Source organism: Alosa pseudoharengus, unplaced genomic scaffold, assembly GCF_046254945.1.
Source record: "Alosa pseudoharengus isolate Yale_2024_CS ecotype anadromous, Long Island Sound unplaced genomic scaffold, YU_APseudo_1.1 YU_APseudo_1.1_scf_22, whole genome shotgun sequence".
NCBI classification, from domain to species: domain Eukaryota; kingdom Metazoa; phylum Chordata; class Actinopteri; order Clupeiformes; family Clupeidae; genus Alosa; species Alosa pseudoharengus.
In genome coordinates this window covers 16,516,130-16,543,281 of record NW_027468680.1, presented here as the reverse complement: position 1 = coordinate 16,543,281, position 27,152 = coordinate 16,516,130, and the positions used below count along the sequence as shown (strand labels likewise).

Here is a 27,152-nt window from a genome sequence, read left to right as displayed (position 1 = left end):
TAGCAAATAGTGCACTCGAGTGAAATGCCATATCCCTTTGGCCACACCCTTTCACTATTTTTGAAACCTTGGCCCTTTCAGCATACTACTAGAAGACTGCATGGTCCTTCGAGCAGGATCAGAACAGGTCCCTAATATTCTGATACTTACAGCAGGTCTTCTCAAATAGCCAGACAGGTTTTGCCGACCCTTCAGACCCCCCTCCCTCTTGTTATTCTCCTGTCCTGTCACACACACACGGCCTGGGAGGCCAGCAGGAGCAGCAGCAGCCGCCATAGGCGCGAGCCGCTCTCATCAATCTTGTCTATCTCTCATTAAGCTCGCTAACACCGTTCCAGGGAGACCAATTAGTGTCTGGACTTTTCACAAAGCCCGTTCCCAGTCCGTCAGACAGCCACCCTCATGTGGTGCTGTTTTTTTCCGCTTTAGCTTTTCTTGTTGTTTATTTGTTTTTGTCCTTTCCTGTTACCCTGCAGTGCATTATTCAGTGTGTCAATCACCAGAGACTCAGCCTGTGCTTGCATCGAGTGTGTGTGTGTGCGCGCGCGCGTGTGTGTGTGTTTGTGTTTGAGTGCACACATCCCATTCCTGCTAAAAAGGCCAGAGTGATGAGGGATGACGTCTGTCATTCTCTGAGAGAGATTTTAATCCACTTAATATCATCATGGAGACACGATAACAGTCTTCACAAATATGCTAGTGGCATTGCTTTGTCACTCAAATTTTCACACATACATGAACACTTACCCTGATCTTTCATCAACCTGCTCAAAGTTACCGTGGTCTGTAATCAACCTGCTTTCTCAAACATTTTAGTAATGGTAATTGTAGTCTATCTATGTTCGATTTGTGATTATTGTTATTTTGTGAAATTTGTAAAAAAAAACACCAGTGTCTGCCTTTAGTTTTCATGCTTAGAAATTGCAATGGAAGACGTTGTTTGGTACACTTTAGCAAAAGCTTCTCAAGACATACATTTTTGCAACTGCTTAATGCTAGGCTTGCAGTATTTCTGCCAAGAACTCCAATGTCTTTTGTGTACTATTGTGTTATTGGAATGATTTTTTGTTTGTCGTGTCTCTGAATCGCTGATACGAGTGTGTGCTGATGACGCTAACGTGGGGGATGCAGGCGAGAAGGTTGCTCCTGGTTTCATCAGGCTGGGTGGTGGTGTGACAGGATGTGACTCTACGGGCTGAGGAGAGAGGGTGTGGGGGGGGGTGGGAGGGACTCTACGGGCTGAGGAGAGAGGGTGTGGGGGGGGGGGGATGGGAGGGTTGTAAGGGAGATGGGACGGGGATGCTCATGCTGGAAGGCAGGGGTAGAATCAGAATTTTCATTGCCATTTAAATCAAAATCTGATGTAATTTTTATCCTCTCTGATTTTGTGCGTGCGTTTGCGTGTGTGCGTGCGTGTGTGCGTGTGTGTGTGTGTGTGGTGTGTGTGTGTGTGTGTATGTGTGAGATCAGTGACTCAGGCCGGGGTAGCAGTCTGCTGGATCGAGCCATGGCAGACCGGAGGCAGCTGAATGCCATGACTCTGCCTGACTTCAGTGACCCTGAGACAGGTAGGAGAACCCCTCCACGTATGACCACATGGAGACTCTTTACAGCCTGTCAGAGGAATTCTTTCTTCCTTTGTTTGTTCTACCATGGCAACAGTGTCAAGGAAAATTGCTCAATGTTTCCTTTGCCTCAGTATCTCCAGCCTGACCTGAAATCACATCCATGTTGAACATCAATGAGGAACAAATGTGAATTTATTTTCAGCACCTTAAGGCATGAATGTGTTGAATACATTTACCGTGATGTGTTTTTCAGTTCAGTTTAATTCTACCTGGAGTTGCACAGTTGGGTGAGATGAGCTTAAAGTTTTCCATTTGCAGGTTGATCAGTAAAAGCCATGTATGCCATTTATGAGACCTTGTGGTGACACAACCATGCTCATGCAGAAATTACAGCGAAGAATGAAAGATTTTGCTGCAGCAGTAAAATGTAACAGACCCTGATGCGACTCCAATGAAGCGCTAAATGATGTGGAAGAGGCTTGCGTGTATTAAATGTCACCATAATCAATCATGGACAGAGAGGTGACTACAGCTGATCATCTCCCCCATACAACCCCAAAGTGGAAATTTCCTGTTGGGTGTGTCTAGGTATTGCGTTTTGCAGAATGCATGTCTATGCAATAACCATTAAAAACGTTTTTCTGATTTTGTAACCAGTATGACATAAAAGCAGCTAAAAATACCTAGATGTCATGTTTTCAATATCCTTAAACTAGCATGTGACTAATATGGCATTTATGACCAAATCATATGTTACGATTATTATGAAATGTGCAGTACCAAAGATATATATGGTATAAATATAAGGTATATAGAACCTCATAACTTGGGGATGGTATTTGGTGTCATTTTAGTTGAATAACTATTTCATTGTGCAGTTGTACAGGTTAATAACTACACAGTGTTTTTGTCCAAGGAAATTGTACACATCTGATGATGAATCACAAGTCCTCATTCCTCTTTCCCTCTGTCACTTTAGCACTGATATTTCTTTTCCCCATAAGTGGCTTTCTAGTACCTTGTGCCTTTTTTATGGGGGGGGGGGGGGGTTATGTGTGTGAGTGAGAGAGAGTGAGAGAGAGAACGAATGTGTATATGTATTTGCAAACTTCCTTCAACTGTTTTTATTTTTATGTTTACAGCCTCTGGTTCCACTTCCTCTTTCTCGAGTGCGGAGACCCCCTCTCCTCTCTTCCTCCTACCCTCTCTCTATCACGCTCCCCCTGCTCCTCCCCATCTTCCCTCCCCCACTAAGAGTGACTCCACACTCAAGTCTGGCAGCGTGGCTTTCTGTGACCACGCCCCTCACCGGCGACTCTCCACCTTCAGTAACACACCACGGCCTGCGTGTGTGTGTGTGTGTGTGTGCCTGATTTAAGAGTGTGTATGCGTGAGGCATTGCGTGACACAACTGTCACTGACCAAGCCCATGCTTTTAACTCACTGCATGGCTTGTAGAGTGCCCCCTCCCTTCTCCAAACTTCGCAAGCATGTATAAAGCCCCGTTCAGACTGCAAGCGACTAGCGGTAAAAGACCATGACCATGTAATGTTCACATAATTCAGCCATTACAGGCGAAATGACCATGGGCGAGGTGAAACATCAAGTGACAGGAGATGAGCAAATTGCCATATATAACGGGCATTAAGGCTCTATGCACATAGCTAGTTAGACCAGTCAACTAACCCAAATGGTAGCCTATTCTAAATGGCACGAGTTCATGTTTGTTTAGACAGGAACATTTTTGGTTTGGAAGCTTGGCCCTCAGTCAATATATGCAATTAAGTAATTATGCAGCACATGTCCTTGTGTGCCCATCGGCCACAGAGAGTACTACACAGATTTGGTGTGTGCATGTGCGTGTACAACATAGCTGGTAGCTGGTGGACTGTTTGCATGATCATACAGTTAACTGCTAGGCTTGAGCCTCCTCTGTTGGAGTGAGTGTCTGTTAACAAGTCAAAGCAATTCTGTCAAAACATCATAAGATATGAGTGAGAAAAAGAGAAAGGGATGAGAGAGAGAGAGAGAGAGATGGACAAAGAACGAGAGGAATGATGTATGAGACTAGAGAGATAAGACTGTGTCTGAGACAGGGCTGTGCAGAAAATGTGACGATGGAAGAGAATTCACTGGTGCTGGTGTATGAAGAAGAAGAAGAAGAAGGGGGATATAAAACGAAGCAGAAAAGAGGTGAGTGAGAGAGAGAGTGTGTGAGGCAAAAGGGAAGAGAAAAGATGAGGCTCGTCTGTTGTGAGCAAGTAATGAGGGCAGAGATGGAGCGAGAAAGAGAGATCTGCAAGAGCTAAAGTGTGAACGCAACGAGAAGAAAGAGAGATGTGGGATGCTGTTGAAGTGTGTGTGTGTGTGAGAGAGAGAGAGAGCGTTAGAGGGCTAGGACCGAGGGGAGAGAGAGTGAGGAGAGGGAGAGAGAGAGACTTTAAGAGTGAAAGTACAGAGAGAAAAGAAAAAGAGAAAGAGCCCCTGGAGGTTGACATTAAGCCTCTAATCTGCCAGAGTGGCCGGCTTATGAAGAAGCAGGAACTGAAAGAGAGAGGGAGCTAGAGGGAGGGATAGAGAGGGGGGGGTAGGGGAGAGAGAAAGAGAGAGGGAGAGGGGAAGAGAAAGAAAGGCTGATGAAAGGAGTGACGTTTCGTATCAGAGTTTGCGCGTGAGAGCAGAGGCTCACTCTCACATTCCCAATGACTGCTCGGCTCTCTTATCGCCTGGCTCCAAACAGAAGCATGGAGAAGCGGGGGGAGTAAGGCCCCCTAAAAACCGGCGACAAAAAGATGGAGTGATACGCCTCTCCTCGGAATTTAAGGGCTCAAAGAAACACGCCGCCGCCACACACACACAGACATTTGTGTGTGTGACCTTAGATGGCACACATTCCGCTTGCCTCTTCTTTTTTCCCCAGTAAAGTCACAATGAGACTGGGTTTGAGACAAACACCCCATGCCATGGTTGCCTCCCCTTCACTTTGTAGACGGATCTGTGTTGATAAACAATTTCTGCTATGCATACTACTCTTCCTTCATTTTTCTTCTATCCCTTCTTCTATTCTCCTTGAAGGCCTTTGAATCCAGACTGTGCTATCCTGGTGTGTTGTCTCTTAAGTCACCTATACAGTCGTCTTCAGTTTCTATTGTAATCGAGTTCCCTTAGAGAGTCAGTGCCTTGACAACTTTCTCTCAGTGAGAGTTCTTTGTGTCTAGCTACCCGTGGAGTTCTGAGCACTTTCCATGCTTTCTTTGTGGGCATACAGTTTGTGAAATGGACAGAGATCTCCACATTATGGAGAGTAATGGTGATGGATCAAAAACATGCAGCCTCCTGCGGTTTTTGATCCAACTGTTTTGGTCTGGGTTTACCCAGTTTTGTTGTTTTAGTGATGTTTTGTAGATTTTTTTGTAGATGAAAGTAAGATGAGATGTCTTGCTGTATTCCATTGTTATTTGTATCCCTTCTTTCTCACAGTTCTTTTGTTTTATTTTTATTTCCCATGACTTAAAATTTTAGATTTGATTTTCATTTTTTCTCTTTTTTGTATATTTTTGTTTCAATTTCAAATGCAACCTTCCAGAGGCCTACATGCATGGTTTTAACACCGTTATATCAGGTTGTAAGTAGCCCTCTCCTTCACTCAGCTTCTCGTTCTTTCTCTCTTTCTATCTCTCTTTCTCTGTTTCACTCTCTCTGTTCCCCATCTCCTTGGCCTGGCTTCTTTGCTGGCTTACTCCGCCACCTGTCTATTCTCACTCACACACACACACACACACACACACACACACACACACACACACAAGCTCCACTGCCATGTGAAGCAGCAGGCGCTCTCTACGCTTTTTGTTTTTCTCTTATCTCTTCTCTTCTCTTTGCCTTTTCTCTCCCTCATTGCTCTCATCTTGGGCTCTGCATTGTTTGGCCACACTGAGCTCTGACTGCAGTTTGGCCGGCCCGAGCATCTCAATAATTGAACAGGGCATATTATATCTCCATTCATTCATCACTGGGGCCTATTCATCCCTTCCATCCACCCGTCAATCCACATCATCTGTCCCCCACCTCCACCTCTCATCCATCCACCCGTCCTCTGTCGGGGCCACGGGGCCCGGCGGCTCCAGACTGGAACATGTTTGGGTTGCCATCGCCGTGACGCGCATTGTTTTGGCGAGTGGTGGGCGGACGTGAGAGGAGAGGAGGCTCTCTGGTTGGCCCCCAGCTCTCGTTCAAGGGGCCAGGTGGCGGGTTACAGCGGCTTTTGTCTTCCCCGGGGCGGCTCAGGTTTAAAGTGGCTATTTATAGGGGCCCACTGAAGCGAGCCCCGGGGCCGAAACAGGAGCGCGAGGCCTATTTTTGAGTATGTCAGAGGTCCCTGACATTCTACACTGGCCGCAACCATCATGCGTGAGCATGAAAGCAAAAGGATTGAATAGCCCCCCCCCCCCCCCTTACATGCATCATTTACATTGGCTCTGTAGTCAAACCTCATGTTTTTTTGTTTCCAAGAATGGTGCTAGTGTGTCTGTGTCTATGTCTGTGCCAGTGTCTGTGTCTGTGTGTGTTGTTTGTGTCTGTGTGTGTTCGGACAGAGAGCCACGGTGATCAAGAGCACCGTCTTAGAGCAGCCATCCTTTAGTTGTACTGATGCTTGAATGCCCGTTTGGCTGCAGAACCTGAACACATTGGAGGTCTATGTACTTTTATATGAAGTCAGGGGTCAATTTCAATTTCTGTCAGACTGCAAATTGCACAATGATGACTGTGTTATTTAAAATATGTTTGAAGAACAAGACATAACCTCTCCCTATAGGCTTAGACCTTTTCCCATCACTGCTCTGAGATCTTCTAACCTTGACATTCAGGAATTGTCAGCAGTAGGGTAGTGTGGAGTTGTCAGCTGCAGCTTATTCAGCAGTGTGAGTATTATCCATGTGTGTAAAAGATGGTCTTTATGTCGACCTGTGGGTCTGCAGCAGCTCCCCTCAGAAAGCCCAGCTGCCTCCTGCTGCAGCTGCAGTAAAAACTGAAGCTGCGTCACATTCCCCTCGGGGAGACTTACCGTAACCCGCGTTACCGTGGCGATGCCGAGACTGGAGTGCCGAGCTGTGCATCAAGCTCGGCAGGCGTAGCGACAGTGTCCGGGGAATGGGGGGGGGGGGTGCTGCGTGGGGAGGTTTGTCGATACGGGCTTTTAGATTCCTGGGAGCCTTGGCGTCGCTCAATAACCACTGCCCCCAGAAGCTTTCAGACAGAGAAAAAGAAGTCTGTTTTTATTTATTTATTTTTAAACTTCCTTGTTTGTGCCTGACTAGTCCTGCAGCTCATGTGGACTTCAGGGCAGTATCGACTGCAGCAGCAGCGCATCTAAAGGCTGCATCGGTGCCTCAGGTGTGGGCACTTCTAATGTGAGTTAAATGCAGCACTTCACACTCGGCTTGGCAGAAGACAAACATCTAGACCAGTCAGACATCCTCGCCATAAAGTTACGGCAGGTCAGCCAACCAGTGCTGCGTTCAGTCCAGCTCCAAGTCTCTTAACCTCAGTGTCAGTGGTGTGCTGTGGAAAGGCATGTCTTCTTCATGTGTACCATCGAGTACTTTCGCCACTTGGTCCCCTAAAAACCAGGATGCTCTAGAACATGGGTTCCCAAACTCCATCAATGTGGTAACCTGGCCCTAGCCAGATGAATGTCGTTCCGCTTAGCTCCGCCTAGCTTCACTCACATCCATCTGGAACCTCTTCCATTGAGAGTGATTTCTCCAACCAACTTTATGGTTTAGCGAATCAGGACGCAGGGCGGGAGTTTCATAGATGTGACATAGCGTAGAAGCGACTGTGAGACTGTTATCAGCGTCACGGGTTGGCTTCGATGAGAGTGGTTGAAGTAGCACGTCAATAGATGACGGACAAGTGGCTTATTCAATCATATGCAAGCATTTTTTGATTAGGTCCAGCCTTCTGAAGCAACATTTCAATGGATCGGTTCCAGATGGATGAGTGGAGCTAGGCCAGGGATGGGCAAACTACGGCCCGCGGGCCGGATCCGGCCCGCCAAGCACTTTCATCCGGCCCGCCGAGCATTTCATTTAGGCTAGTTATCAGGCTGCTCGCTATTTTTTTCCTGCGATAGACGTTGGTTAGCTTTACTGCAAACTGCTTTTCACTCTCCTTAGATAACGTTTACAATGTCAATGTCAAAACATCATGTTAAATAGAGATAACATCATGTTAAACTAATTTAACTCTTAGTTATCTCCTTTGCAGCAGATCTAACGTGAACATATGCAATCCATTTAATTGGGAAAGCGTCTGCACTCACGAGAGGGAGAGAGAGCCGCAGGTTCCAGCTGGCTTGTGATTGTTGATAATTGATATCTCCTCCTTATAAGAAAGTTTTAAAAGGAAATCATGAAGGCAACAGTAGTTCCCACTACTGACCATTTAAAAACTGTGAGAGGGCCCAGCCGTAGGTACAGCACTAGCCATAGTGGAGCAGGCAGAAGATCATTGAGAAATAAACGTGAATTAAAGCGACTGTCTTAAAGCGATAGTGTACAATTTATACATTTGTTTAACAGCATAAAATTAGCAGTATTTTTAAAACAAATTAGCACTATTTTAAAACAAATACTTTTCATACTAAATTATAGGCTATAAAAAATGTATTTTTTTAGGCGTGTGTCGTCGGGGGGAGGGGGGGGTTGTGTGGCCCGCCGGCCAATTTTCAAAACCCAATGTGGCCCTTGAGCCAAAAAGTTTGCCCACCCCTGAGCTAGGCGGAGCGAAATTCATCTGGCTAGGGTCAGGTTATCAATGTGGGCCTCCCCTCCGAAAACAGTGACACCTCCGCGTCCCCGTCCCCCCCAACAATCATTTTCAAATAATGATATTCACTTCAGTTAAGCCACTTAAATAGGTGCTATACTATGCTATGCAATGCAATGAGTTTTCATCATATTTTCGACGTTTGGCTTTGTTGCCCATATCAGGCTCGGGCAGTGCAGCGATAAAATGTGACAAATCTGTCCATTTTAAGTTAGCTATTGGAATGTCACATATTACCGTCCCGTATGTCCAACCTCTTACATGTATCTGTCACTTAATATTCATTTCTATACAAAACAAGGCGGCGGATTCCTAAAGAAACGCAACCACCCACACCATAAGTTTATCTAAATTAGCTATGTAGCCTACCAAAAAATACATTTTACTGTGACTCGAAGAGCTGTAAACAGCGTTGTAAGGCTGCGTGTACTAATCCGCTTGGAGCTGCAAGTTGTTCACTGGTAACTTGCAGCTAGCTCGGCTGACGGCACTATTGCTAAATTACGTTATGAAGTTTGGCACAATACATACTCAATCAGGATAGGGATCAATAATACTTACCACTATCCCAAAGATTTAATATACAACTCTTCTATGATTTATTTCGATTTTATAATGTTGACAATTACATAATCATTGGAAAAAAAAAAAACCCTAGATAGTTCTTACATGAAATAAACGTTTTCCCTTCTTTTTTGAATTAACCTTCCGCGCCTCCCCTCAAATCATTTGGCGCCCCCCAGGGGAGGCGCGCCTCTCAGTTTGGGAACCTCTGCTCTAGAATGTTCCAGGGTAGAATGTTCCAGGATGCTCTAGAATGTTCCAGGGTGAGCCATGTAAAAAAAACAGGCAACACTTTTTATGGACTGAAGAGAGCAATGTTTCATAGCCGTGGAGTTAGTTCCTGGTCAGTAAGGGCTTATTGTGGTTTGTCTTAGTGTAAAATATGGTGGAGATGAAAGTAGTGTAGATACCGGTATGAATTTTTTCAAATATGAGGGTCTCATGTTTGTGTGTGTGTGTTTGTGTATGCGTGTGCGCACACACATATGTGTGTGATTGAAAGGAAAGTTTGCTTAAAGGATTAAACAGGCAAAAAGAAGACATTAAAGTTGCATCCAAGCAATCTTTACATATTAAAATCATATTTTTATTTTCTTCTCCTTAAATTAATCACAAAGCCCTCCCTCTCTGCAAAGACATGCACCCCATCATAGGCCCCAGCTGAGCTGAGCTAAGCGCTTCAGAGCTTCTGCAGTCCTAAGCCTTTGGACTGAAACCCACTGGTACTTCATAACCTATAGCAGTCTATGAGGAACGTCTGCATGGATACCTGAATTGAATTCTAAAGTAGGCCCTTATGGCCTATGTCAACAAAGGTGGTCATGAGCAGGACGCTTCTCCCTCCGTATAGCTGGTCATGCAGACCCCATTACTCTTTTCAGATGGGGGGAAAATAATTGACATACATAACAGACATGACTACTGTGTTGGTGTAATGACATATGACTAACTGTAATTGGGATGCATGTGTTGATAATGCAGTTTAATCAGGTTGACTCGTATGTTGCTGTAATCTGAGTGACACTGACATACAGACAGAAGCCCACTTAATGGTGCATAATGAAGCAACGCGCATCCAAAGTACAGCGCTTTGAAATATTTGAATATATTTTTGTAAGTATTTGAATATTTGTACTTTGGGAGCATTCGAATTGTGTGTGTGTGTGTGTGTGTGTGTGTTTTTTATTTGTGAGTATGTTGTGAGTGTTCTGTGGTGGTGTATTTTTTTCGGTGTGCCCTTGACATTATTCACCATCGGCCCCTTCTCCACAGCATAACGAGCCTCATTTATCAAGCCTGTAGACAAGCGTCAAAGCTGCAGCAGTTATTTAATAAGGAATAAAGTGATCTGGCTAATAAAAATGTCAGACCTGAAGAGGTTTTATCTTTAATATTCGCTTCTTATTGCTTGATATATGAGGCCTGCTGTTCTTTTTATTTGGCATTTTCAGACAGTGCAGCTCATATCTTTTTTCTCCCCATCCCCCAACCCTGTTTTGTCTTTTCTCTCTCTCTCTCTCTCTCTCTCTCTCTCTCTCTCTCTCTCTCTCTCTCTCTCTCTCTCTCTCTCTCTCTCTCTCTCTCTCTCTCTCTCTCTCTCTCTCTCTCTCTCTCTCTCTCTCTCCACCTGTCTCCCCTCTGCTCTTCCTCTACCTCGACCTCTTTGCTCTCGTCAGGTTCGGTGCACGCCACCTCCATCGCCGCGTCCAGGGTGGAACAGGCTCTCTCAGAGGTTGCCTCCTCCCTCCAGAGCAGCGCCCCTAAGCAGGGGCCCCTGCACCCCTGGATGACTTTGGCCCAGATCTGGATTCACGCAGGTAGGGCAGCCCCACACAATCACACACACACACACACACACACACACACACACACACACACACACACACACACACACACACACACACACCAACCCAGCCTCACTCACACATGTGGTGTCACTGTCAAGCAGGTTATTGGTCATTAGAATGATAAAGATGTATTAAGAGAAAAGAGCTGAAAGAAGGATATAAAGACTGCCCACAAGGGAGAAAGTAACAATCTAAATGACCTCTTCAGCAAACAGACAGAGTGAATATTCAGGTACCCTCTAGGGAAAGTGCAGCCATGTTTTTCTTTGCCCCAGCTGTAAATGTGTACACACACACACACACACACACACACACACACACACACACACACACACACACACACACACACACACACACACACACACACACAAATCCACAGGATTAACACTTCCGAGCCAGTAGAGCACTTCTACCTCTTTAGCCCACCACTGTAAAACCTCCACTCATCCCAGACAGACCACCGCTCATTAGTGAACCCTTATTAGCAGGGATTTCTTCACCACACACACACACACACACACACACACACCCGTGAGCCCTCGAAAGTCATGTACAGCCATTTATCAAGGGATTGATTGCAGATAGCGCAAAGATGAAAGAGGAAGAAGAGAAGGCTTGCCATGCGGCAGATGCTCTGTGTGTGAGTCAGTGTGGTACAGAATGCCTGAGTATATAGCATAGTGGAAAGCACACCGAGAGACTTCAGTCAGTTTGGTTTTTTTGTTTGTTTTCTTTTTAGTTGTGTGATTGATGCAAAAAATGAACATTATCATTGGTCATATTCCTGCCATCTTTTTGTTTAGCTGACATACAGTATGTTTTTGATAACACCCTTCATGCGCTTGCACCCACACAAACACACACATACACACACACACATACGCACACACACACAGACGGCCGGTGATATTGATGATAGAAGTGGGGGAGGGAGGTGTCATCCCATACGTTGTGGATCGATCGCTCCTCGTCTCTGATGTGTGTGTGCCCACACCTGGCGCGGACGTGCGAGAGTGTGCGGCGTGGGTGTGTGTGCGATCCATACTCGACAGGAGGCTCTGCCCAGAGCACCGACAGGCTCATGTATGAAGTAGTGGACTGTGGCTTTGCATAATCTAGCTCCCTTCCCACACACACACACGCCACACACAACACACATGCCACACACAGCACAGGCAGGCGTAGATGTTCACACTCCGTATAATCAGAGCTATCTTTACAATATTTTGTGCATTAGCTCTGATGGCACACCCACACATTGACATTCCTTCTGGGTCCATACCTTGTCAAGACCCCCCTCTTCCCCTCATTGGCCTGAGAACAGGTCATAAAGATAAATGATAGAGAGATATGGAAAACAGGAGAGTGTGACATGGCTTTGGATGAAACATCAGCGAGGAGGAGCAAAGATGAGAAATGATGGTGGGATAGAGAGTGGGTGAATGGAAGACGAGAACAAGAGAGAATGATGACCGAGGCACAGAGTCTTTGTGGAAGGAAAAGGAGGGGTGGAAGTACAGACAGATTTGGATGGAGAGAAGGCAAGGAGGAAAGAGGGACGGAGAGAGAGAACAGAGGTAGAGGGAGGTGAAAAAGTGCACTATGAAGAGAGAGAGGGGAAATGGGAGCGGTGCTTACACAGCAAACGCAGCTCTTGCCAACGGGAGACTAGAGAGGAGTCCCCCCTCTGCCAGCTGGTCCTGACTGCCCACGCAGCGGCATGGCCCAACACATGGACACACACGCACGCACGCGCGCACACACACACACACATGCGCACACACACACACACACGCTCACACTGTTCCAGCCCGAAACAAAAGCACTCATAAACACTAACCCAGCCAAACACAGATAAACAAATACATGGACATAAACACACACACACACACACACACACACACGCTACAAAAGTAGATTATCCCAGCCGAATAAAAGCTCTCATCAACTCCAGTCTAGTCCAGATAAAAAAAATAAAAAAACAGACCACAAAAGTCAAAGTCGGCTTTATTGTCAATTTCTTCACATGCCCAGACATGCAAAGAGATCGAAATTACGTTTCTCACTATCCCACGGTGAAGACAAGACATATTTTACCAATTAAGTCCACAGACAAACATAACATTCAAGTAAACAATAAATTTGTAAATAAGAAGGCACATACAATGAAGAAATAAGAGCAGCAAAATTGGGTTGAAATTGTGCATAGACAGTCAATATAATAGTGCAAAGTCAGGCCAATAAATGGCTGAGGTAGTTCTGTTTGACCTAAGTAAGCAAGTGGCATAGTGGTGCAAGTTATGTAAGAGCAGCAGAAGTGTTGTGTTTTCAGGACAACAACAACAAGTGTGCAAAGTGTGCAAGTGTAAAAATGGAGTAGTGCAAGGCAGTCATTGTGGGTCCAAAGTCCAGGATGTTATGTAGCTGAGGGTGGAGGGGGGAGAGAGTTCAGCATCCTAACAGCCTGGTGTATGAAGCTGTTGGTGAGTCTGGTGGTGCGGGAGCGCAGGCTTCTGTACCTCTTCCCAGAGGGCAGTAGATCAAACAAATTGTGAGCGGGTACAGCACAAGTGCAGACTACTACATGTTTTGCATGTGTACATCCATCTACACTAACAGAGCAGCACAGAAAAAAAGCAGTATTCTCAGCAAACAAAGACTGGCCCTGTGCTATTCTGGTGGCCTCCAGTTGAACTCTGAGTAGCAGGGGACTGGCGTAGCATAGCTGCCTCCGTCTTTTTGTAAGATGATTCCAAGAAGAGTCACTGCAGTCTTGACCCTGGTTGTACATACAAAGGCTGTGACCCAGACAACAGGCCAGCTTCCTGCTGAGTAACTGGAGATTCAAGTGTCTGCTCCACGACTTGTCGCGGCCCTGACAAGCATTTGTCACAACAATCTGCTCAGTCCGACCTGAGTGTGTGTGTGTGTTTTTTCATTAAATTCATCATCTAACTCAGTGGTTCTTAAACTTTTTGTCTGGCGACCCCACAAAAAAGTATGGCGAGGTCTGGCGACCCCACTTTCCCCAAACCCATTCTTACTCCTTACTCAAATACCCCCCTCAAACGTTAACAACTAAATCAAGCAAAAACTAGAAAGCAAAGTCATTTGTTTTATTTACTCCATATGAACAAGAACCGAGAAAACCAAACAATCACGATTAAACAAGTGTAGGCTGCCGCCATATCAGATCAGAGCGCTATGTGCGTAGCGCGCGCGCACACACAAGCACGCACACACACACATACCAGCATTAGGCCTACAACGTTACATTAATTATATTTATGGCGATAACAATAACAGTATTTTTTTATTTCCCTTTTCTGGTTTACTATCTTTAACAATTTCAATGGGAAGGGTGGGCATGCTTCTGTGAACATAGCAAGTTAATTCTAGGAGGAATGCTGCATACGGCGACACAGAGATTTTCCTCCACGGTCCTGAGCCGACATCTGTATTTTGAGAGGTCGTTTCATTTTGACAGGTTTTAAGATCTCATTCGCCAGAACATCGACGCAAATCACACATTGTGGGTGGTTGAGGTTATCTTTAACTTGGCAAGTGAATGCATATTTCAGAAATTCTTTCTGATAAAGCCGACGCGCCGTTTGTTCTTTTTTATTCTCACCGGCCTGTAGACTTGTCCCATCTGAGGATCACGGAGGAGTAGACGCACTGGTAGATGGCACTAACGAGCTTTTATTCAATTTCTTAAGCAGCCACCTGTCCATTTTGGCTAGTAGGCTACCTATGTTTTTTGTTTTGTTTTACTTAAAATAGCGGGAACAAGTTGAGTTTGCATAGTGGGAGCAGATTGTTTCTATCAGTGGACCAGTAGGACCATAGGCTGAACCAGATCTCGTTGAAAGACGAAAACATTTCTCTCTCTTCTCTTAACTGCGTGTAAATAAGAAAAAGGCAGAAAAGGCAAATATTATTTCCCTTTGTTTCACCTAATAATAATTTCAGACTGAATACAGAAAATAATTGGCGACCCCACGGAAGTTTTTGGCGACCCCTAGTTTAAGAATCACTGATCTAACTCTTCCATTCTTGAAAATGGCATACACATGCATTGTGTACCAGAGATTATGTTTAACTGATTACCATTATACCTTTCTGGTGCTCTCTATTTCTCTCTCTGACTCACAAACACACACACACACCCATACATACACACACACACACACACACATACACACACACACACACAACACCCCTTTCCTCTCTTTTTATATGCAATTGCTTATGCCAGGTCTCACCTGCCTCACCCCTTCTCTCTCTCTCTCTCTCTCTCTCCCCCTCTCGCCTTCCCTCTCTCTCTCTCCCTCTCTCTCTCTTTCTCCCTCTCCCTCTCTCCGTGTCTCTAGCGGAGGTGTACGTTGGCATGGGGAAGCCGGCGGAGGCCACGGCCTGCACGCAGGAGGCTGCCAACCTGTTCCCCACCTCGCACCACGTGCTCTTCATGAAGGGCCAGGTGGCCGAGCTGCGGGGCAGCATGGAGGAGGCCAAGCGCTGGTACGAGGAGGCCCTCTCCATCAGCCCCACGCACGTCAAGTCCATGCAGAGGCTGGTGAGGAGCATGCGCGCACACACACATGCACACCGTTCACGCACGCACACACACACACTCACACACACACTCACATGCACATGCACACGCACACACACACACACACACACACAAACAAACATTCACATGCACACACACACACACACAAACAAACAAACAAACAAACAAACATTCACATGAACACATGCACACACGCACGCGCGCGCGCACACACACACACACACACACACACACACACACACACATACATGCACACACAAACACACACACACACACACACATACACACATATACATACCTACAGTATCAGTACCAGGCAGAGGCTGATAAGGAGCACAGTACACCTTCACACACACACACACACACACACACACACACACACACACACACACACACACACACACACACACACACACACTCTCAACACACAAATAAACACATATACGCTCTCCTTTAGCCACACCCTTGTTAGCTGAGCAGATATGTACCAGGGTTGTGCACAATTCGAATTGCAATTCTACTTCCTATTTGCTACCTCAATTGAAATGCAAGTGAAATTCAAGAATTGAATTGGAATTTAAGAGCCAGTTTCAATTCAATTCTGGAATTTTGCACAAGCCTGATGTGTACACACACACACACACACACAGACATAAACACACAAACACATCAATGTCATGACCCTGCAAAGGCTGGTGAGGAGCACACACACACATGTACATATAGACACACAGACACACACACTTTGCGTGGTACACCTTGGGGATGAACTAATGGAGATTGCGAGTCAGGCCTTCTTGTCTAACATCATTGCCTGACCTCACAAATGATCTTCTGACTCGCTCCAAAATCTTGCAGAAAGCCTTCCCAGAAGAGTGGGTGCAGTTCTAGCTATCCTATGCCTAGTGATTTAGAACGGGGTGTCATACTGTAGAAGGTCCTGTAGCTGTAATGGCCAAGTGTCCCAAAAAGTCTGGGTACTAAAGACAGCTAAGTTTGCACAGCAGACAGCAAACACATATCCAATGCCAAACATACATGCACACATACACATATGCATTCTCACACACACACACACACACACACACACACACACACACACACACACACACACTGTCCATCTGCTGCTTCAATGTTAAGGTCACACAGACACACATCCACACACTCCATCTGCCCAGGGCAACCCCCGTTATGATGCAAGGAGGCCAGCCAGTTCATCAGAGAGATGTGGCCGAGTGTGTACCCGCCTCTGTGTGTGTGTGTGTGTGTGTGTGTGTGTGTGTGTGTGTGTGTGTGTCACTCCCTCCACCAGTGCACTGCCACACATGCCCACTCACACTGGCGAAAGGCAGCGCCTAGAATGCCAGCAGTCTTTTACATGCACGTGTGCACCATACACATACACAAACACAGATTATACCAGCACACACACAGGCACTGCCAGTGTTCATTCCCACATGTTGTGAAGCAAAAGCCTGGTCTCATCATCATCATGACACACACACACACACACACACACTGGTGCTGGGCATTCTGACTCGCCCTCTCACAGATGTGACTCATTGCACAGATATTTGTAGAGGTTTCCAACACCCTCTCTCTCACATTCCCTCTCGCTCACTCTATTTCTCTCTCTCACACACACACACACACACACACACACACACACACATATATATGTGTGAATATATTTTTTTCTCACACCCATACACACAGACTGCCTTTCAAATTGCTAATTCAAACACTCTCTCTGACATACACAGTGGTTGATATGAACAAGGAGCTAGTGTGGAGCGTGGAGGGCTGGTTTGTGCTGGATAAGTGCTGTGTTTGAGGAGAGAGAATGAAAGGGAGGGGGAGGATAGGAAAAAGTGAGGAGTTCTCTCTCTCTCTCTCTCTCTCTCTCTCTCTCTCTGTGTGTTCTCTTCTTGCACTCTGCATCAAGGGGATTAGTCATTCTGCATATACAGCCTTTTTAGACTGGCTATCTGTGTGTGTATGTTTAAGTGTGTGTGTGTGTGTGTGTGTATGTTTAAGTGAGTGTGTGTGTGTGAGTGTGTGTGTGTGTGTGTGTGTAAGAGAGAGAGAGAGCATGTGTGTGAGCCCATGCAGGCGCGCATGTGCGAGGGAGGGAGGGGAGATGGAGGAGAAGAGATGTGGGTGGGAGACAGTGGAGATTTGGATGGTATCTGGACTCCACCACATTAACCGTGTTTATATTCGGCGTCCTATCTTTCATGTAGCAGACAGCCATCCAGCCATGGATGCACTCCATGTGTCATAAGTGCTCTGTTCCTTGCTCAATCTACTACTTGATCTGTTGGAGTATGTTCAGCCAAAATATGTTTGTGCGAGTATGTATCGGGGCAGTTAGAGCGGAGTATTAGTTCTAAGTGTTTGTGTTGGTGTCTTCGCACTGCTGTTGTCCTATCTGTCGTGATGTTGCTGTTGTGGTGTTGTTAAATATATATATATATATATTTGTATATCGGCGTTGTTTGTTCTGTGTCTTCATTGCGTGCTAATGGCGCGTCTGGGCTATCAGTGGCGTCTGTCTGGCGCGTTGAGTTTGCCAGTACGCCAGGCATTACACACTGTGCTTAGCCGCTCTTCAGGACAGACAGTGTTATCTCCAGTGACTTTACAAGCGCTGTGAAGGTGTAGACTTTCACACTTCACATTCAGTTGGGAACAATGGAGCAGGAAGAGGAGGTGGAGGTGTGACCTCCACAGCTTGGGTGTTTAATCCTCTGCCTCTCCTGTCATTTTTTTTGTAATGTTCTCTTTTTTTCTTTCCCTCTCTCTTTTGCTGTCTCTCGCTGCCTTTTTGTCTCGGCCCCATGGGCGCTCTTGACTTTGGAGGTCTACTGCTGTGTTTTCCTCCCCAAAGGGGCTGCCTGGATGCCTTGAAGGGCACCTCCAAAAGGCCTCGCTGGCTCCGTCCCTCTTAAGGGACCTGATGATGATGATGATGGTGTGTGTGTGCGTGTGTGTGTGTGCTTTCAAAAGGAAATAGAATTAGAACAACCGCTCAATTAGAACAGAACACAAACACACACACACACACACACACACAAACACACACACACACACACACACACTGTACACACACACAAACCCACACGAGCACTTCTATTGGACTCTTTACCCAGCCAGCCAGCCAATCAGACACTCATCCTCCAGCCCTGCTTACGTCCTGATTGGAGACATCTGGCAGATGAGATGAAAGCAAGAAAGAAAGAAAGGGAGAGAGAGAGAGAGAAAGAATCCACCTCCCATCCACCCACACTTCTTTAGATAACAGCATGGTTAAAAAAAACAGTCACAGCCACGGACTCCCCCTGCCTCCCCTGTCTGGTGATATTTAGTGGTGCTGGGCGAACTGTATTTATTGTCTATTTCCTGGTCTCCCAGCAGGCCTGGCGTGGGTCTGCACGGCCGCGAGTCCCACAGTCATACGCAGCCTTCCACATCGGTTTGTGTCAGCGTCGCCATCGCTGCCCACGTTCATATTCATGCGCTTTTGGCATCTCAGCAGTAAGCCCAGTTGTCACATCTCATGAAGAGACGGCCTCCACGAGCAAGAGAGGGATGGAGAAAGGGAGGGTGGGAGAGAGGGATGGAGAGAGGGAGAGGAAAAGAAACATGCCCTACGGAGCAGAAAGAGATGTGTGTGAAAGTGCAAATGGCCTCCGCTTCCATGAGAGTACAGTAAATTGTGTGTGTGTGTGCGTATGAGTGTGTGTACTCACGGCCCTGTGTTTTTTCTAACATTGTTTGAATCTTGCGCACACACACACACACACACACACACACACACACACACACACACACACACCCCTCTCTTATTACCATCTCTCCGTTGTGTCTCAGCTGTTGTATATGAGCTGACACATTTACTGACTGCAAGCAGCACTTCCATGATCACATGCGTCTCAGAAGAAGAGATGAAGACGAGGGGAATTGTTTTAAGAGGCTGACCTTTAGTTGAAATAAATCAAAGATGAAATGGATCAAAAGCAGGATTACAACGAGGGGTCCGTACCCCTTTAGTCAAGTCCAACTAGCTGATGTCTATCTCCAGCCCTTCTGCCTGTGCTCTGCTCCTGCGCCCTTTCTCTATCTCTCTCGCCCTTTCTCTTTCTCACTCACCCATTCTCTTTCTCTCTCGCCCTTTCTCTTTCTCACTCACCTTTTCTCTTTCTCTCTCGCCCTTTCTCTTTCTCACTCACCTTTTCTCTTTCTCTCTCGCCCTTTCTCTTTATGTCTCACTTTTACTCTCTCTCTGTCTTCTCTCTTCATCTCTTTTTCACACTCTTTCTCTCTTTCTTTCACCCCTTCCGTCATCACTCTTTTTCACACTCCCTTTCTTTTGTCTCCGTCTCTGTCTCTCTGTTTTACTCTTTCTTCCCTTTTTTTCTTTTTTCCACAGTCTCTATTCTCTCGCTCTTCCTTTGGCGGGCAACACAGGCCTCACATCTCTGTGAATAAAAAAGAAAAAACAGCAAGAGTTGTAGATAGATAGATAGATAGATAGATAGATAGATAGATAGATACTTTATTGATCCCCAAGGGGAAATTCAAGGTCTCAGTAGCATACAGACATCACACACAACATGCATTTACAGCAGAAAAAGTAATGTAAGTATATAAATATAAAAAAAATTATGAGTTGTATGAGTTGCAATGATACATTGATGCATTTAATGAAGTAATGTTCACCCTCTCTCCATCTTTCTCTTTCACTCTCCCCCTCTCCCCCTGTCTCTTCTCCATCCCTCTCTCCCCCCCCCCCCCCGTCTCAGGGTGTGATCCTGCACCAGCTGCAGCGCTACAGCCTGGCGGAGAAGGTGCTGCGCGACGCGGTGCAGGTGAGCAGCACGGCGCACGAGGTGTGGAAGAGCCTGGGCGAGGTGCTGCAGGCGCAGGGCAACGCCGCCGCCGCCACCGAGTGCTTCCTGACCGCGCTCGAGCTGGAGGCCAGCAGCCCCGTGCTGCCCTTCACCATCATCCCGCGCTCACTCTGACACACACACACACACTCACTCATGCAAATACACACACAAACACACTGACAGACAAATGCAAATGCACATACACATGTGCTGAGACACACACACACACACACACACACACACACACACACACACACACACACATTGTATACAGTACAGGTTCATAGTGCAACATGCAGAATGGTTCTACATAATTTGTGATTCATAACGCAACATAAAGCACATACAGTTTTACATATGGTATACGTTAATAAAACACGCACACAGCGCATAGTACTCTCACACACACTAGATGATACAGATTACTGATTCAAAACACAATGCCCCCACATAGCGTTTTACACAAAACACCTTGATGACCCCACACAACAGAGTTCTTCAGAGACTGTAGTGGAGACACACATGCAGACAGCCATAACCTATAGCCACATACAAACACACACCTTCTAACCTCTCACCCTCCTGCTAGACGTAGACTCACCCATAGTCACACACAAACACACACACACACACACACACACACACACACACACACTCTGTTACGTACATTGCACATTGATGAAGTGCCACCACACACACTCCTCCAGCAAGCACCCGAGGGCCAGTGTGTGTCCAAGCCCCCATCCCCAATCAGGGTTTCCCCCATCATGTAATCGTCTCACTCATCGGCTTAATTATTGACCAGTGCTTGACCCTCAACTCCTTGAAGTCACCCACACAGAACACACAGCAGCCATTTCTCAATAGCATATACCCTCATAAACACTAATATACCTGAATTTACTGATACACACGCAGACACATACTTGCAGAGATAAAGCCAAACACAACACTCCATGTATGACGTCTGAGTGCTGCAATCAGTGTCATGGCGACCAGTCCCATTCTCCACTGCTGTGACTGCATGGTAAACAGCCAACCCCTTCGCACCCTCACACACAGATTACTAAAACACATTCAGACACACACACACACACACACTCCTTGACTTTTCTGGTGTCTCCTGTTGTCCCCTGAAGTACGCAAATTGAAGATGGAGAGTGAGTCAGGATAAACAGTTATGCAAGCGTCCAAATCAGGGAACTGGAGGTGTGTGTGTGTGGTTTTCTTTTCTTTTCTGGTGGTCTGTGTGTACGTGGTGCCCAGAATGACCTGAATCAACTCATTATAGCCAACTGGGGTTACTGTGGACACACTGAAGAGTTGCCCCTTGTCTCATTCGCCTTTTTACTGGGGTGTGTCAGTTATCCCTGATGCTGATCATTCTATAAATGCCTATATATTTGTTTATGTGTATGTCTTTGTTGTTGTTTTTTTTGTTTGTTATTTGTGTGTGTGTGAGAGAGAGAGAGAGAGAGAGAGAGTGTGTGAAAGAAAGGTATGTGTTCCTGAGTATATTTCCTGTGCTGTAAACCTGCTACTGTCATTGAAGAGATGTACTTTTTTTTTTTCCGTTTTTGAAATCCATAGTTTACAGAAAGAGAGTAATGGTCTTGAAAAGTCTGTGTATATGTTAGCCATGTCTCCTAGCAACCCGTCCTCATATGGAAAACTCCTCTTATGAATAGGCCATACAGAATACCTTTAAAACATCTTGTGTATTACTCTGTTGTAGCTAAAAGTAAACACAAACAAAATATTCTTCTCTATAAGTGTGTGTGTGTGTGTGTGTGTGTGTTTGTGTGTGTGTGTGTGTGTGTGTGTGTGTGTGTGTGTGTGTGTGTGTGTGTGTGTGTGTGTTTGTGTGTGTGTGTGTGTGTGTGTGTGTGTGTGTGTGTGTGTGTGTGTGTGTGTGTGTGTGTGTGTGTGTGTGTGTGTGTGTGTGTGTGTGTTTGTTTGTTTGTTTGTGTCTGTCCAATGATTGCAGACTTAGACCCCTTATAGCCTCATTTGTGTTTATACTGCTCATGATGGTGGGTTGTAAAGTCCATAGCGTGACAGTGGTGTGCTGTCCGCCTCTCCTTTGTCAATCACGTGAAACCAATGGTCTGTCACAAAATGCAGTGATGGTAGGTTTAGCGCCTCTAAATCCAGTAGTAACAAAATCACATAAAGTGAATGCCAAAAAATATATTGATATTATTCTGTAAGCAAATGTTATACATTTTTTTCTCTGTTACATATATAAGTATAGCGTATATAGTTTTTTTCATGTTTATTTTGATTTTTAAATGCAGATTATTATTATTTTGTGTTGATTTGATAGAACTGTTTTTGGTTGTTATTTTAGAAGATTAAAATATATTTAAAAATGGATGATGTTACCATGACGAACATGCAGTATGTTTGTTGTGAGAGAGCTTCTACTTGAAGTTCAGTGCTGTTTGAAGAGGTTGGGAGAAAAAAAAAACATTATGGCACTGAAGATAATAATCAGTGTGTGGGGTGGGGGACATTTTTTCCCTCTTAAATCATTGTCACTGTCCTTGCATGGCCAGTACACTGAAACTTCCTCTCACTCACCCACACACACACACACACACACACACACACACACATACACACACACACACACACAGCCGAGTTCAACAGCTGACCTCAGCATCAGCAATCACCCCATGCAAAAGCAGTGTCTGTCATATGATGTCAATACAGAAAGAATGGAAGAGTGCAGGCTTTGTTTTGTTTGTTCTGTTCCATAAAGATGGAGTGATGGTGGCAAATGTAAGTTGAAATAAAGAAAAGTATCATGGTACATCCTGAGTCTGGAGTATACGTTTTAGAAATACAACACATGAGAGCTGATGTGTGTTTTACATGGAAATGGTCCTGATATAACAGGACGACACTATCTGGAAGCATTATACATTCTGTGAAGAACTGTGGGACACTCATTTCTTACGGTTTGAGCTACTTATCTGAAGCAGTGGTCACCTAGTTATAAGGAATTTTATGAATGAAACCACATAATAGTAAACCCATTTGCTGCACTGCCTTGAGACCTCTTCCCTCGTTCTGAAATGTTGATGAATCAGAGATGATTGATATTCATGCTTGAAACTGGCACTGGCAAATTTCTCCAAACTTCTCCAAAGTCATTTTTCATAGCCACTTAACATAATTTTTGCCTCTATACTTGGTCAGTCACATTTCCTAGTACTAGAAAATACCAATTTCTCTCTCTCTGCTTCTCTTTGACGAATTAAGTGGTATACCTGGTTTATGAGGCAATAAAATGCTCTCAATCCAGAAGACACGGCCCTAAAATTCACGCCTTGCTAACGGGATTGTCTCATTCTCTAAGCCTCCCCTCTTTCATTTGAATAGGGCCAGGTCATTACTGTCATGTCTGCAGAATATTAGTGTCCCGTTTGTGTCCCTCTACAGATTCTATACTATAACATACAACACTACACTGCGTTCCAAATTATTATGCAAATTACATTTTGTCTCAGATTTTCCTAAATAGTTGATGCAAATGACAGTCAGTATAATTTTTGAACAAACCTCCCAATGATAAGTTTTTTTTTTTTTTTTTTTTTAAATAAAAAACTCAAAATGCACTGTTCCAAATGATTATGCACAACAGAGTTTCAAGACATTTTATAGGTTGTAAAGAACTAAAAACGGTCATTTGTTGAATTTGCAGCATTAGGAGGTGATATAAATTAAATCAAAAGTTATTTCAATCAAAAACATCTTAACATGCCAAGTTACATGTTAACATAGGACCCCTTCATTGATATCACTTTCACATTTCTTGCATCCATTGAACTTATGAGTTCTTGGAGAGTTTCTGCTTTAATGTCTTTGCAGAATAGCCTCCCAGAGCTGCCAAAATGTCAGAATAGTCTCCCAGAGCTTCTGCTTGGATGTGAACTGCCTCCCACCCTCATAGATCTTTAGCTTGATGATGCTCCAAAAGTTTTCAATAGGGTTCAGTTCAGGGGAAGATGGGGGCCACACCATGAGCTTCTCTCCTTTTATGCCCATAGCAGCCAATGACCTAGAGGTATTCTTTGCAGCATGAGATGATGCATTGCCATGCATAAAGATGATTTTGCTAAGGAAGGCACAGTTGTTTTCGGGCTGGTCACTCCATAACATCAATCTTGTTAGTCTGGAACCAAGACTTTGCTCGCTTACTGGTGTGTTTTAGGTCATTGTCTTGTTGAAACACCCATTTTTTCCTCTTCAGCATAAGACAACATGACATCTTCAAATATTTGGTGTGCAATAAATAGGTCCAACACCACAGTATGAGAAACATCCCTATAACATGAATTGTGCATCACCATGCTTTACTGTCTTCACAGTGTACTGTGGCTTGAATTCAGTGCATGGGGGCCGCAGACAGTTTGTTCAATGAACCACATGCACCAAATTCAATATGCTATTTCATATGCTATATGTGTGGATGAGATATATGTGGTACATGTTATATGTGTTTATATGTGGTGTTGTAACCTGACTCTCGCCAGATGAATTTCGTTCCGCTTAGCTCCGCCTAGCTTCACTCACATCCATCTGGGACCTCTTCCATTGAGAGTGATTTCTGCACCCGATTCTATGGTACAGCCAATCAGGACGCAGGGCGGGAGTTTCATAGATGTGACATAGCGTAGAAGCGACTGTGAGACTGTTATCAGCGTCACGGGTTGGCTTCGATGTGAGTGGTTGAAGTAGCACGTCAATAGATGACGGACAAGTGGCTTATTCAATCATATGCAAGCATTTTTTGATTAGGCCCAGCCTTCTGAAACACCATTCCAATGGATCGGTTCCAGATGGATGAGTGGAGCTAGGCGGAACGAAATTCATCTGGCGAGAGTCAGGTTAGTGGTGTTGTGCTATGGAACATGAATGGAAAATGTGTGGAAATGATTATCCCTATGGGACAATAAAGACTCTATCTATTGTCTATAGTCTGGTATTCAGTAGCAGGTCTTACGTCAGTAGTCTCCAGCTCTAATTATCCAATCAGTGGTAGGCTATTTCTGTTAGAATAACAAAATGTTGTTAGGAACCCCTCTTGATCATTTTCTCCACCATCATCAGACTCCCTCTGTCCATTCATCCCCTTATCTCTGATCCCTCACTTCTTTCCATTCATCCCCTTCTCTCTGATCCCTCCCTTCTTTCCATTCTTTCCTCTTCTTTCTCCTCACCCTCTCTGGCTTTCTCCTCTGCTCATAATGGTGATTGCCAGCGACATCCTGGAGTATCATTACCATCAACCAGTATGAGCAAACACACATACCGTACTCTCTCTCTCTGTCTCTCTTTCGCTCTCTCTCTCTCTTTCGCTCGCTCTCTCTTTCTCTCTCTCTCTCACACACACACAGTTCCTGCCAGCTCTCTGCTGCCTGTCAATGGCCAGTCAGTTCCTGCCTCCTCATCTCACTAATTAGATACATCACTGCTAGCTCACAAACACACTCACACACACACACACATACACACACACACATTGTGGCTCATGATAAAATGATCTCAGTGTTGTACACTAGCCTGGGTGAACCCAGACGAATCTGTGATCACATTTGAATTTGCTCTGCAAATCCATCTGGCAATTTTTCACTTCAAAGTGATTTCCAAAATCACTGAAACTCCAGGAATCAATCACCACCACTTCTCCGGCATGAGGCGGGCTTTATACGATGACAAACAGGGGAGTATGGTTAGGAATGCTGTTGAACAGAACCAATGGCTGCGCTGAATGGTGTCAGTATTAAATGACACAGACTTGTGTCTTCTTTGAAATTGAGTAAACAACTGCATTACCTTCACTCACAGCAAAGATGTTCACTTCCAAAAGGTTTTCAGGAGTTCAGTGAATCAATGAAACATTTTCTTTTGAGAACCAATCTGATGATAGCCAGTTGTTCACAGGACCCAAACCAGTCCCCAACCCACCCCCAAATTCATATGGACTTGTTTGGTTTTACATTTTCATGTTTGCTAGTCAGTTAATTCTGCAGTGCATGTTTTAGCAGCATTGAGATAATGCTTAGAATTTGAAAGGTGTATGTGTGGTGCATGTTTACATAATGTTTGCATTATTATCTTGTATGCATTCACTTATAGCAGGTTACTTATCTATAACTAGCCTGACTGAGTGTGGAACTGGAGCATTGGGACATGATTGTGGGGCATGTTTCAACCGATACAGGGGGGGAAATGCCTCTGCACAAAATTGGATAGACCTAACCAATCAGAGCAACGAGACAGCTCTGAATCGTGTAGGGACAAAACAGCCAAAACATCCTTCTTCTCGACAAATGGCTTAATCGCTGTTTTCTGTTTGTTTTTTAAAGTTATTGCGCTGTCAATATCTTGTACAACAGACACTATAGCAATATCTAAATGTTTAGCTTCTCTAGCGACCAGCTTTTTGGCTGTAAACGAAATCAACCGAAGCACACTCAGGTCATGTGAATAGGCAAGTTGCTCATCTGTCCATCTTTACGCCCGCACGATTTGATTGGTCGGCTGATCTTCATATGGCTGAAACTTGTCAATGAGGAGCAAGGCCAGACCGAATTTCCCGACCTCAAATTTTGTGGGTGGGATGAAATTCAGGCTGGCTTCCAGGCTAATCATAGGGCCAAGTAGGGGAATCATTGAAACTAATCATCCAGTTCTTGAAAGCATTGCCAGCCCCCAGTAGAATTGTAGCAGAATTGCCAGTAGAATTCCTTATAAAATGAGAGCCCTTAAATGGGAGTGAAATAACCAGATAGATTTGTGTTGTTTGTCAAAAGCTCAAGGTACATTTACTGGACTGATAAATATTATCAATCAATTGCTG

At 45.0% G+C, this 27,152-nt stretch overlaps 1 protein-coding gene across 1 annotated transcript in view; it reads left to right on the top strand.

Annotated features, from left to right (window-relative positions):
- Positions 1 to 23,096, top strand: part of ttc7b (tetratricopeptide repeat domain 7B) — a 55,896-nt gene extending 32,800 nt beyond the window's left edge. The window contains exons 13-16 of the mRNA XM_076300140.1: positions 1,471 to 1,568; positions 10,640 to 10,780; positions 15,184 to 15,386; positions 20,192 to 23,096. Of these exons, the coding sequence (XP_076156255.1) occupies positions 1,471 to 1,568; positions 10,640 to 10,780; positions 15,184 to 15,386; positions 20,192 to 20,413 (664 nt within the window). The 3' untranslated portion in view covers positions 20,414 to 23,096. The remainder of the gene's footprint in view (positions 1 to 1,470; positions 1,569 to 10,639; positions 10,781 to 15,183; positions 15,387 to 20,191) is intronic.
- The last annotated feature ends 4,056 nt before the right edge of the window (positions 23,097 to 27,152 follow it).